The 14,287-nt window shown below is 36.3% G+C and overlaps 1 protein-coding gene across 1 annotated transcript; it reads left to right on the top strand.

The window, feature by feature from the left end:
- The first annotated feature begins 515 nt into the window (after nt 1-515).
- Nucleotides 516-9,178, top strand: LOC143440677 (vomeronasal type-2 receptor 116-like). Its single transcript, XM_076927459.1, has 6 exons — nt 516-718; nt 3,329-3,611; nt 3,972-4,778; nt 5,652-5,876; nt 7,030-7,153; nt 8,310-9,178. Exons 1-6 carry the CDS (start codon nt 516-518, stop codon nt 9,176-9,178), a joined length of 2,511 nt encoding a protein of 836 aa, XP_076783574.1.
- The last annotated feature ends 5,109 nt before the right edge of the window (nt 9,179-14,287 follow it).

Below are 14,287 nucleotides of genomic sequence, written 5' to 3'. Positions count from 1 at the left end.
TCCTGACACTACACAATGGAAGTCATAAAGTCCCATGATTCAAATCAAAGTCTGACTGACATGGAACCTTTATGACCTTCTCAACTCTTGTCTTACTACGAAAGTTCTGATAAAACTCATTATCATGATTGCCAATTGTGTTTACACTTACAGCGGTTCACACATGGTCTAGCCCAAGTGGCTGAGGAAAATATTGTCATTGGAACTTTTGCCGTAGATATGAATGAAGTCATGGCACCTGAGTACGGAAAACATGATCTTCACAACATGTTTTCAAAATGTGTTGATCAAGATTTTCAGACCTCAGATGCAGAGCCTGAGGCCCTAATTTTCCAGATGTATCCAGGGAGCAAGTCACAGGATGAGTGGATAGGAAATATACAGAGAATATAATTAAATGGATCTCTAGACTGTAACAGTATTAAATCAGATGCATAGGTGTATGTGTGTGTGTGTGATGTTTGTCTTCATGAGAGATACATTTCACAACTGCTCCATCTAATATCCTAGCAGACATGAAGAAGCTGTTTGCTTTCACTATTTCCTTCTTGATCCTGAAGTTTTCTCTCATCTTTTGCAGTTTGACCGAACCTGGTTGCTTTTGGCGGATAAAGAATAATGAAGACGATGATGGAGATTTGCGAAATGACTGTGGATTTGTTCTTCTAGTAGATGACCTACCCACAGAAAAATCACATTATAATAACACCATTTTTGAGTAAGTCATCAACTTAATTACCATGTTCAATGTCATGAATTAGCAATATGTAGCTGTGCATGCAAACTGTGATTTTTCTGTCCTGTTCTTCCCACAGTATCATTACTAACTACTGAAAATTAACTCTCATGTTACTTAGTGTGCTACTTTCAAATGTGTCACAGTTTAGTTTGGATTTAGTACAGTGAGCTCCAATTCACAAAGCTGGACAGTGAGAAAATATAAATTCTATAATTTGCCTTCTTGTGGATTTCATATGTTGAAAGGTGCCATTGCACAAGGTGTCTTAATCTGCTTTGAATTCACAATTGACACCACCATCATGAGCTCAATGTGAAGAGGCTGTATCACTGCCTATTTTCAATTGTCTGCCAAGGATTCCTATATCAGCATGCATTCTAAAGGCCTTCATAAAAAATATTGAATATTGGTCTCTATCATTTGGGCATACATTCATACATTGAAATATGTATGTGTGTAGTAAACATGATTAAATGTATCATATTACAAATATAATTGTGAATATACATATGGAAATCCTGCCATGTTTGAGATTCTGCTACTAGAGTATTATTTTGGTCCACTTGTGCATATGTACAATCACAGACTAGTTTATGATCAGTGTTGGATAGCTGGTCAATATTGCTATTAATTAGTAAATAAATACAACATTAGAGAAGGTCTAGAAGGAGTATTGTACTTCCTGTGGATAAGAATCTGTTCTCAATGTTTACTTAGTTCTCAGATTCCAAGCATGAGATGATATCAGTGCTGGCTGCAGATCAGAGTTATGAAGGAAGAAGTGTTGAAATAGCTCACCTAGTCACTGCGTCTAAGACTTCTTTCTTTTATGGACTGAAGCTTCCTGTGCTTTACTGTCTCTGATGCTCACTCCATCTCTTATTAATTTCCACATCTTTTGGATTTTAAGAATACATTTTCCAATTGTTAGCCACAACACACTGTGCACACTTTAATACTGATTGTTGCATCATATTACAACTATTCTTGGATGTTATTTCAGTATGAACTGTATTTCTGTCTTATCCTATGTTATCCCACACCTCATTGGTAAAATAATAGAAATCGTCATTAATGACTTTTTATAAGCAGTAATGAGGATTATAATTGAAAAATATTAACTATGTCAATCCACCTTTGTGGTTTAACATGAAAACAGGTCTAAAGACAATTGAAATATGCAAATCTGAGCAAAAGAGCCTGTTTAGTGTTCTTACTCCCCATGAGAGGAAATTGCCAATAGTAATAGATGTACTAGGAGGCTGTGATGGAACATATGAACACATTTCAAGTGGAGAAAAGATCTCAGTGCACAGACATCATGTAAAGGATGGCAGAATATTAGTAAAACTGAGGTGTTAAGAGAAATCTGATACATTTTTTAGCACATTGACATAGTAACATTGACACTAAAAGGCCACATCAAATTGATGTGTAAACAACCCCCAAAGAATAATAACATTGTTATGTGGTATTTTTTTTATCATTTTACATATTTCCAAATGGATATATAAATTTAAGTGACATGTATCATAAAGGAATTGATGAAATGAGCATTTTCTTAATATTAAACTTGAAAGAGTATTTCATATTTTCTTATTTGTAAACTTTTATTACTGATTAAACAAATTCATAGAAACACAAATTAATTGTTTAAGTAATCTGATTGTTAGACAATTTATGTAAATATAAATAAATTTTGAATACTCTATGTGAGGTAGTAATGTATTATGGCTCTTGAATATATTTCTTAATGATAAGTTAAGTACTTTATGTTCTTTTACTATGCTTCAATTCCAAAAAATATGTTGTATGCTTTGAAACATAATTTAGTACTCAGGTGTTAGAAATAGAATTCTGAGGACTACAGAGATGGCTCAGTGATTAAGAGCACTAACTGTTCTTCCCATGGTCTTGAAGTCAATCCCCCACAACCACATAGTGGCTCACAATTATCTGTAATTGGCTTTGATGCCTTTCTCTGGTATGTCAGAAAATAGTGACAGTATACACAAATATATAAAATGAATAAATCTTTAGGAAATAAATGGGATTCTGAGTTGTTGATATTGTTAAATACATGTTAATGATATTTTAGAGTAGTAAAACAATTGAAAGTTGAATCAAATATCTTAAAGTATTATTTGATTCTTGAAATACTTGTTATGATTAAGATATGCGATACTTAAAAATTTTAAATTATAAAAAATTAAGGAGAATGTGTTATAAATTAGATATATGGTTCAAGTCATAAGGTTTTGTTTCTGTGGATATAGAACTCTAAGACTATTGTATAGTATGGAGTATTACTCTATAGGAGTGTAATCTAGCTCATGGGTGATGTTCAAAGATAAAGCAAGCTCTTTATGAATTTTCATAAATATAAAAAATATCATGTCAGACAGATGTATGTTAATGAATTATTAAGTTGTTTTCAACGCCAATGATGTTTAATTTCCCAGGCATACTTCAGAAAAAGCAGAATTTAGACAGAAATTTTTATCATGTCTTGTAGTACATTTACTGCAATTGAACAGAAAATCTCATGTTTTGTACTCTCTCCTTAATCATTCCTGTGACTTCCTTTAGAATACCACCAAGAAAATATGAGTTTTTCTTGGTATTGCTTTTTGCTACCGATGAGATCAACAAAAATCCTGATCTTTTACCCAACCTGACTTTCAAATTTTCCATCATTATGGGCATGTGTGAACATACATTCAGACTTCTGGATGAAAAATATTCACCAAAAATAAAGGGATTTGAGTTTGCTAACTATGATTGTCAAGGAGGGTCTAGATGTGATATACGACTTACAGGACCATCATGGATGACAGCCTTAAAACTGGCAGTTAATAATAGGAAACCAAAGGTGAGAATGTCTGACACTGGATGAGTTAACACCTTTTTTATTCCATTCACAGGTATTTAGGGAGAAAACTTGGGCAGCATGCATTTGTGAGTGTGCTGTTATAAATATATTTCAAAGGATCAGATACTCAGATCATAGCTGTACAATGGTAAGAGGTAAAACTGTTTCCTAGAATATTTAGACTTTTCAGGAATATTATGGAATCTAATAGGAATGATAAATATTTATAAGAGAATCTTACTATGCTTAATAGAAATTCTGAAGGTATTCTGAAAGTAACATTACTCATATATAAGACCAAACTTCCTAAAAATCATATTCCTCTTGTGCATGTTTCGTTCTTTTTTCCATATCCTTTAGGTTTTTTTTGGACCATTTAATCCAAACTTGAATGACCCTGATCAATTTCCCTATGTCTCTCAGATAGCAACCAAGGACACATGTTTGTCCCCTGCCATGGTCTCCTTAATGTTTCATTTTAAATGGACTTGGATAGGAGTAGTCATCCCAAGTGATGACCAGGGTATACAGTTTCTCTCAGACTTGAGAGAAGAAATGCAAAGACATGGGATCTGTTTAGCCTTTGTGAATGTGATACCAGAAACCATGCAGCTATACTTGGCAAGGGCTACGATATATGATAAACAAATTATGACATCATCAGCAAAGGTTGTTGTCATTTATGGTCAAATGAACTCTACTCTAGAAGTCAGCTTTAGAAGGTGGGAAGATTTAGGATTATGGAGAATCTGGATCACAACTTCACAATGGGATGTCATCACATATAAAAGAGATTTCAGCCTTGATTTCTTCCATGGGACTGTTACTTTTGCACACCACCATGGTGAGATGTCTAAATTTTGGAAATTTATACAAACAATGGACACCTCCATATACCCAATAGACCGTTTTAAAACTAAACTGGAGTGGAATTATTTTAATTGTTCAACCTCCAAAAACAACAATAGCACAATTGATCATTTTAAATTTAACAACACATGGGAATGGTTAGCACAGCAGAGATTTCATATGGACCTGAGTGAAGAAGGTTACAATTTGTATAATGCTGTGTATGCTGTGGCCCACACCTACCATGAACTCATTTTTCAACAAGTAGAATCTCAGGAAAAGACAAAAATCATAGGATTATTCCTTGACTGTCCAAAGGTAAAGTTTCTTACATTTCATTATGCTTAGATTTATTAATGTGATATTTTAAATGGCCCCTGACCAATTCACATTCATTTTTTAGAGATTATTCTCTCAATAAAAATATTTCTATGCTACAAGTTCCTTAATGAATATTTCACAAGAATAACATCTAATAGGACAGAATATTTATTGTATGAAAATCAGCGACTTTTGTGAAAATTTGTCTCAACATTTTAGCAAAAAAAAAAAAAAAAAAAAAAAAAACCAAAAAACCCTCATTTTAGCAGTTGGGTTCAATACTTAAAATAGGAGCCAAGAGTTTTATCATAAAAACCTTAAATGATGACTAGACGAGAATAATTTTCTCAAGAATTGATATATGAACTCTGATTAATAGTTATCTATTTAAATATATATCTGTAGTTATAACATTTAGAGAAACATAATTGATGAGAACAGCACATTTTATTTTGTTTATGTTTATTTCACGTATGTATGCTATATGTACATTATTGATGAACCACCATTATTTTTTCCACAACTTCCAGACTTATTCTCGCATACATGATTTCAGTTTGTTAATACTTTTTGCTACACATGTGCGTGTGTGCATGCGTGCATGCTCATGTGCACATGTACACAGGCACACACACACACCATGTTCATTCTTATTTGGTAAGCATTTGTTCTATCACTTTTTACCTTGGAATATTAATATGAAGTATATTAATTTTCAATTACCAATGAGATATATTACATTTTACTACATGGACTAACTTTAGTATGTCTATCCTGTCTGTAAGTTGTTAAAAATCAGGTGACATTCTCAATTTCACATTGCCTTAATTGATATGGATATGTAATCATATAATGATGCATCTCATTTAGGTGGCTTCTGTTCTGAAGACCAGAGTATTTACGAACCCTCTTGGAGAACTGGTGAAGATGAATCATAGAGAAAGTCCATGTGCCATATATGACATTTTTGACATTTGGAATTCTCCACAAGGTTTTGGATTAAAAGTGAAAATAGGAAGCTATTTTCCATATTTCCCACAGAGCCAAAAACTTCATATTTCTGAAGATTTGGAGTGGGCCACAGGGATAACATCGGTGTGTATGTCACAATTTTCATTCTTTTCAGTATACCTAAAATTTAAATATGTGGCAATGTAGTATTAGCTCTGTGGTTAAGATCAATTGCTGCTCTTGCAGAAGGCCCATCCTCAGTCACCAGCATCAAAATTTGGTAACATACAACTTTCTATAAATCAAGGTCACAGGGATAAAAGGCCTCTGGATTACACATTCTTATTCACCCCACACCATGTAAACACATTTATGATATATATATATATATATATATATATATATATATCATAAAATTTTGTGATTTGATGTAAATATCTTGATAGCCTAATGAAGAACAGCATATACCATTTAACAGAAGTATTTCTCTACATTTAAGCTTATAAAAACCTCTGTAAGAGTTGTTTGTTTGTTTTTGTTTTGTTTTTCAAGACAAAGTTTTTCCATGTAGCCCTGGGTGTCTGTAGACCAGGCTAGCCTCGAACCCAGAAATCCAACTGCCTCTGCTTCCCAAGTGCTGGGATTAAAGGCGTGCACCACTACTGCCCGGCACTGTAAGAGTCTTATACAACATACTTTGCTCATATTCATCAAGTAAGTTTTTCCTGATCTACCCTGTTGTCTCCCCCACCAAACTCAGTATCTTTATTTTTTTATTTATAAATCATGTGAAAGAAACTGGTGCTACATAAAAATTCTTTTGTACTTAATCGGCTTTGAAAGGAATTTTTAATCTCTACAAAACAAACATTGTACATATAATATCAGATAATGTAGTAAATATTTTGTAACATTCAGAACATGACACAAATTAATAAAGAACCTGAAATTGATGTGATGTTGGATGGCAGCAGAATATGTATAGCCATATCTGTTAGTGACCATGAATATGTATATGCATATATATGTTTGTGTATATGTACTTGATGTATGTGCATATGTGTACATTGTATGTGTATATGTGTATATGCATATGATGCATAGTATATGTGATTTTTATATATATATAAAGAATATATAATTATATATACATGTATATGTATGTGTGTATATATGATATATGCACATACATGTGTATGTGTATATGTATATAATATATATATGTTTATATATATATATATATATATATATATATATATATATATATATATATATATATGTATATATACTGCCTCAGGTTCCAACCTCCACTTGTAGTGTGACGTGCACAGTTGGATTCAGAAAAATTCATCAGGAACAAACACCAGACTGCTGCTTTGAGTGTGCTCAGTGCCCAGAAAATGAGATTTCCAATGAGACAGGTAAATGTTTGCATGCAGGAAAAAAATTTCTGATTTTGAGTATCTTCTCTTTCCAAACTAGCAATGTGAAATGGCCTAGATGGAAACTTAAGGCCTTAAATCTCTGTTTAAGCATTTAATCCTTTGAATGGTTTCAACAGTTTTGGACCATGCAAATAACCTGAAATATCTTCTACAAACAACTCATTTAGCTCACAGTATCATAGTTAATGATTTTATATTTTGCAAATGACATTTAGGGAGACAGAAATCTGTAACCATTTATAAACAAAAAGGCACAGTCTATGCATATGTTCAGTCTTCCTTGACTCTATGTTCAAAGCAACTTGACTACATGATTGATTCCACGATCTTTCTCTCCTATCAGCCAGTTTGATTCCTGACAAACACCAGATGATGAGGGTAACAGCTGTTATTTAAAGAAACAGACTTTAGGAGATTAGATGGCTTAAAAGACGGAGCATTTGCTTTCAAAGAACTAGAAGAACAGTGAAGATATCAAGAATGCACACAGATGTGATAGTGCTCACCAGTAATCACAGCCTAGCTAAGGAAACAGAGATGAATGTGAATGTTTGTAAACTTCATGCCATCCAGCTTGGAAAGTGTGGTTGGGAAAAAAGAGACCTTACCACAAGAAGGGGACATAGATAGGACTCTGACTGATAGAACTTCAATAAAGAAAGTACGGCTTTATGCAAACAGCATTTGCATAAAGAATTGTATGCTCTTGTGCATATGTGAATATATAAAAGGTATAACCCATAAACCCAACAAAGTGCACAATGCATTTCATCAGTTGGCAGTGAGAACTATGTCAGCAAATCACACATATCTGTGACTGGTCAGTTCAAGTTTAGTGAAGACTATGCACACAATCATTCAGAATGCACTGAAAAAAACAAAGTGTTTTCTTTCTTTTTTAGAAAATAGGTATGTTTTTCTGCTCCATCCGCATGTAGGTCGAGTTTTCCATGACAAAACATAGGTTAATAATAGAGAGCAACCTTAAGTCAGTGTCTCTAAAGCAATAAGGAATGGAACAGATAGACGCTCAACAACAAATAATTTATCCAGTTATCCTCTGAATAACACAACACTACATTATCAAGTACATGATTATGATATCTCATGAAGGTCTGTTGTTGTTTACCAGCAGATATGGAGCAATGTGTGAGATGTCCAGATGATAAGTATGCCAATTTTGAACAAACCCATTGTCACCAAAGGACTGTGTCATTTCTGGCTTATGAAGATCCATTGGGGATGGCTCTAGGCTGCACAGCTCTGTCCTTCTCTGCCCTCACAGTTCTAGTACTAGTCACTTTTGTGAAGTACAAGACTACTCCTATTGTGAAAGCCAATAACTGCATTCTCAGCTACATCCTGCTCCTCTCTCTCATTTTATGTTTTCTCTGCTCATTGCTTTTCATTGGACATCCCAACAAGGCCACCTGCATCCTGCAGCAGACCACATTTGGAGTATTTTTCACAGTGGCTGTTTCTACTGTGTTGGCCAAAACAATAACTGTGGTCATGGCTTTCAAGCTTACTACACCAGGAATAAAGATGAGAGGGATGCTGATATCAGGGATACCTAATTTGGTCATTCCCATTTGTACCCTAATTCAACTTGTTCTCTGTGGAGCCTGGCTTCTAACATCTCCTCCCTTTATTGACAGAGATACACAGTCTGAGCATGGGAAGACCATCATTGTTTGCAATAAAGGCTCAGCCATTGCATTCCACTTTGTCCTGGGCTACTTGGGCTCCTTGGCTCTGGCGAGCTTCACTGTGGCTTTCATGGCCAGGAACCTTCCTGACAGATTCAATGAAGCCAAGTTCCTAACATTCAGCATGCTGGTGTTCTGCAGTGTCTGGATTACATTTCTTCCTGTCTACCACAGCACCAGGGGGAAGGTCATGGTGGCTGTGGAGGTCTTTTCCATCTTAGCTTCTAGTGCAGGGGTACTAGGGTGTATCTTTGTCCCAAAGTGTTACGTTATTTTAGTTAGACCAGATTAGAATTCTCTTGAAAAGTACAAAGATAAATTATTGAAACTTTAACAATTTCAAGTGTTAGATGATACTCAATACATCTTTTTGATGATACTAAAGGAGTCCTAGTAACTCATACAACAACTTTAAATAATGTCCAAAGTCAGTACTTACAACACAGGACAATACTGCCTAACATAATACCAACTACTAAGTGGGAGTTTCATTCTTGAGTACACAATCCAAAACATATTGAGATTAGAAATCCTCAACTGAGGAATGGCTTCCATTATTCTGACCCTTTTCTCCACTTGATGTCTTTCTGCTGGAAGTGGACTCTACTAGCTCCCTCTCCCTACTTGTGGACATTTCATCTAAGGCCCCTTCCTTTGAGTTCTGAGAGTCTCTTACCTCCCAGGTCTCTGTTACTTTCTAAAAGGTACCTCCAACCCCCACCCTCAAACGTGGCATATTTTCATTTATTCTCCTGGCCCTCAGGGCTTCTCTCCTGCCTTCACTTCTGTACCTGAACTTATCCCATTATCCCCTCTCCCTTCCCTCTTGAACCCAGTTCACTTCCTCCCTCTGCCTCCCATGATTGTTTTTCTCCATCCTAATTAGGACTGAAGCATCCTTCCTCACTTGGGCCCTTCTCCTTGTTAACAGTCTTTAGTTCTGTGGATTGTATCCTAGGTTTTCTGTATTTTTTTGACTAATATTCTGTGGGGCAGTTGGCTGTGAGAGGCAGCTGTGTACCTGATCGAAAACAGGCTTTAAACATGGGTGACCCCCAGGGACTGTAGGCATTTTGTTATGCTTCTGGGTCCCAGGCTCTCCTCACATAGCTACAACCCCCCCCTCACAGCTTCCTTTAGAGAGGTCCGTGGCCATCAGTCACATATTAACAGCACCTCAAGCCTTTCCACATGTACATAAGGTCTCCCCAAGCTCTCAGGCCAAGCCAATAGAAAGTATCTACTGGCAGACCCTGACCCACCCCAAAACTGTATATAAGAATCCTATCCAGAAGGAATAAAGGTGTGCAAGAATTACTCTGTCATCTGAGAGCTTTTGTCATAAGAGCTATAACTCTACTACTTTGGAAGAGGTCTGTTCTCCCAACATTCCATTAGGAGCTCCTACGCACTCCTTGCTTGCTAGTAGGCTTCTTGCTGGCTCAACTCAGCACAGAGTGAGGGGTGCAGTGTCTTGGAACAACTGAGGTGGTGACAGTGGAGAGGAAGATGGAGATGGATATAGCTGCAGCACCAGAAGAAGCAGAGGTGCTTGACTCGCCCGGCTGGCACTCTCTCCCTTTGCCTGAACCTTTGCATGGCAAGGCCAGAGATCTTTATGGAAAGCCTCCAGCACACAGGCCCACAATATCCACTTAGTGAGTACATGCCATGCATGTCCATTTGGATCTAAGTTACCTCACTCAGGATGATATTTTCTAGTTCCATGCATTTGCCTACAAAATTCAGGATGTCATTGGTCTTAATAGCTGAACAGTGTTCCACCGTTTAAATGAACCACATTTTCTGTATCCATTCTTCCATTGCGGGACATCTTGGTTGTTTCTAGTTTTTGGCTATCACAGATAAGGCCACTAGCACAGAGTGGAACATGTGCTCCTGTGGCGTGTTGGGGCATCTTTTGGGTATGTGCACAAGACTGGTAGAGCTGGGTCTTCAACTGGAGCTCTTTCCCATTTCCTGAGGAACCTCCAGAATGATTTACAGAAAGGTTTTTACCAGTTTGCAATCCCACCAACAATGGAGGAGCATTTCTCTTTTTCCACATCATCACCAACATGTGCTGTCACCTGAAGTTTCAATCTTATCCATTCTGATTGGTGGAACGTGGAATCTCAGAGTGGTTTTCATTTGCATTTCCCAGATGACTACAAACTTTCAACCTTTCTGTAAGTGGTTCTCAGACATTCAAGATTCCTATGTTGTGAATTCTGTTTAGCTTTATGCCCCATTTTTTGATTGGGTTGTTTTGTTTTTTGGAAGTTAGCTTCTTGAGTTCTTTATATATATTGTATATTAGCCCTCTATCAAAAGTGGGGTTAGTGAAGATTATTTCCCAGTCTGTAGGTTGCCAATTTCTTCTATTGACAACACCCTTTGTCTTACAGAATCTTTTCAGTTTCATGAAGTCCTATTTATTAATTCTTTGATCTTAGAGCCTGAGCCATTGGTGTTCTATTTAGAAAATTTCCACCCCCAAGCTCCACCCTGTGCCAATGAGTTCAAGGCTCTATCCCACTTTCTCTTCTATTAGATGCAGTGTATCTGGTTTTATGTTAAGGTCCTTGATTTTTTTGGACTTAAGCTTTGTGCAAGGTGGCAAATATGGATCTATTTTCATTTTTCTACAAACTGAGTGCCAGTTAGACCAGCATAATTTATTGAAGATGTTTTTGTTTTCCATTGTAAATTTTTGGCTTCTTTGTCAAAAAACAAGAGTCCTTAACTGTGAAGCTTTATTTCTGTGGCTTCACTTTTATTACATTGATCAACCTGTCTGTGTCTGTACCAATATCATTCCGTTTTTATCACTATTACTTGGTAGTACATCTTGAAGTCAGGGATGATGATTATCCCAGATGTTATTTTAGTATAAAGAGTTATTTTCAATATCCTGTTTGGTTTTTTTATGAATTTGAAAATTGCTCATTCTGTGTCTGTGAAGAATTGTGTGTGAATTTTGATGGTATTGCATTGAATCTCTAGTTTGCTTTTGGTAGAATCGCCATTTTTACTATGTTATTCTTACCAATCCATGAGCATGGGAGATCTCTGAATTTTCTGAGGTCTTCTTTCTTTACTTTCTTGAAATACTTGAGGTTCTTGTCATACAGATTTTTCACTTGTTCATTAAACTTACCTCAAGATACTTTACTTGTGGCTATTGTAAAGAATATTGATTCCCTAATGTCTTCTCAGCCTCTTTATGATTTGTATAAAGGAAAGCTATAGATTTATTTGAGTGAATTTTAAATGTCTGGCCACGTTGCTCAAGTTTTTATCAGCTGTAGAAGTTCTCCGGTATAATTTTTGGGGTCACTTTTGTATACTATCATATCATCTGCAAATAGTGATACCTTAATTTCTTTGTCAATTTGTACCTCCTTGATCTCCTTTTGTTGTCTTATGCTTTAGCAAGAAGTTTGTGTATTATATTGAATACATATGGAGAGAGTGGGCAGCCTTTTCCTATCCCTGAGTTTCATGGGAATGTTTCAAGTATCTCTTCATTTAATTTGATAATGGCTGTTGGTTTGCTGTATATTGCTTTTATTATATTTAGGTATGTACCTTGAATTCCTGATACCAACTGATGGTGGAGCAGTTTATGATTGACTAGCTGAGGCCAGAAGTTTTTTCCAGTAATTGACTTGACTGGAATTTTCCAGGTCTGGGAAATAGAAACTTAGGCCATGTTTCCTGACCTGCCAGTTTGAAGCCTGTCATAGAGTCTGCCTGTCTCAGTCATTTTGAGCTGTGTCAAGTAGAGAGCTAGTGGTCTCAACCACAAAGTTTTTAAAATAACAAGAGAAAGCTGTCTAGGGCAGAACAGAACACACAGAGAAAGAAGAATCTGGAAAGGTGTCACAGCAAAACCTAGGCCAAAACCTTGGACCCAAAATTTGACAGGCTCCCAAATACCCCTATCTCAGGAACTCCTCTCCAAGCTGAGTCTGGTCCTTGGCACACACCAAAAGTCTTACCCAAATGGGAAAGATCAGAACTTCAAAGATGAAAAGCATGCATGTTAATCCATAGGTACAATAGTGGCATGATTATTATGGGAGCAAGAACACTATGATTACATTGAAAGTACATTATTCAGGAGGAAAAACATTCCTGGTACTGCAAATGTGTATAGAAACCATAAGTGGGGAGCTCAGCGGTTTCAAGGGTGAACCTATTACTATTCTGGAGAAATGAATACCTTGTGACATTATCTTTTATTTACATGTCTCTCTACCCATAGGTTTGGGCAGCTCATAGACATTAGAAAAGGACTCTGTGCAGTCATTCCATGACAATCACAAGAGACAAAGTAGAGTGAATACTAGACTAAGGAATAATCAACCACAAGTGGAGCATCTCCATTACATCCTTCCCAGTGTGTGTGTGTGTCATCACTGAAAAGGGGATGGATGGAGAGACTACAAAAGTCAAAGGTCAGCGAAAACAATTCAAGAGACAGAACCAAAGAGAAACAGTGTCTTCTGAATATGAGAGGACCATTCTCCACATACCCTAAGAGCAGCTCTCACTGTGTACACAATGTCCAGACAAAAACCATGCTAACCTGATGTGGGAATGGCTATATGAGCCCTCACTGCATCTGAAGAACTGTGAAGACCTGATTGTTTCTGGGGAAGAGAGTTTGTTTTCTTTAAAGGTGTGGAGCCTAGGCGGCTCACCATGTTCCAGCATAAGGACAAATAGTCAAAAGTATGTGGATAACCGGACTGAACTTGAAGTCAATTTAAGTTTTCAAATGGGAAAGAAACAGATTTGGGAGGGTGTTAAAAAGGTAAGGTTAGATCTAGGCAGCGTTGAATGTCAATAGTTTAAAAATGTTTTGAGTAAAATTCTAAATAAGTTATTATTTTAAATGACATAGAAGTTAGAGGCTATAATGCTATTTTAAAAATGTGTATTATCCACGCTGGTCGGGCAAGCCTTAAATTCCAGAACTCTAAAAACAGAGAGAGCTGTTTCTTTGTGTGTTTAAAGCCAGCCTGGAATACCTAAAATGCTCCAGGCTAAAAGGGTAAAGAGTCACACCCTATCTGGAAAACAAAGAAAGTACATAGTATCTACTGATGTGATTTTGGGTGAGTAACATATCAAGTATCACAGAGTTCTATTTATTGTTACATACACATGAGAACATACATATGCCTTGATGTTAACACTTGACATTGTCATCTATATGACTAATACACAAATGCTACTATCTGCTGGCCCATAACTGTATATGTAATGGCACCTAAGCTTTCTAATTCCTGCTTCTTCATGACTCAAGGTACATAGCATTTTCTTTTGTATCTGACTCATATGCAGTTAAATATAACCCTACGTCTCGTAATTTTCCCAAGAGTTCAATGCC

Source organism: Arvicanthis niloticus, chromosome 30 (assembly GCF_011762505.2).
Source record: "Arvicanthis niloticus isolate mArvNil1 chromosome 30, mArvNil1.pat.X, whole genome shotgun sequence".
Classification (NCBI taxonomy): Eukaryota; Metazoa; Chordata; class Mammalia; order Rodentia; family Muridae; genus Arvicanthis; species Arvicanthis niloticus.
The sequence above is the reverse complement of the archived record's forward strand: the minus strand, read 5'-3'. Positions and strand labels throughout refer to the sequence as shown.

What these genes read in the sequence shown, in the direction of transcription:
- LOC143440677 (XM_076927459.1), top strand. Translation starts at nt 516, where the DNA reads ATGAAGAAGCTGTTTGCTTTCACTATTTCCTTCTTGATCCTGAAGTTT. An exon ending in GGGCCACAGGGATAACATCG is followed by an intron (nt 5,877 to 7,029) that starts GTGTGTATGTCA and finishes ATACTGCCTCAG; the next exon opens with GTTCCAACCTCCACTTGTAG. An exon ending in TGAGATTTCCAATGAGACAG is followed by an intron (nt 7,154 to 8,309) that starts GTAAATGTTTGC and finishes GTTGTTTACCAG; the next exon opens with CAGATATGGAGCAATGTGTG.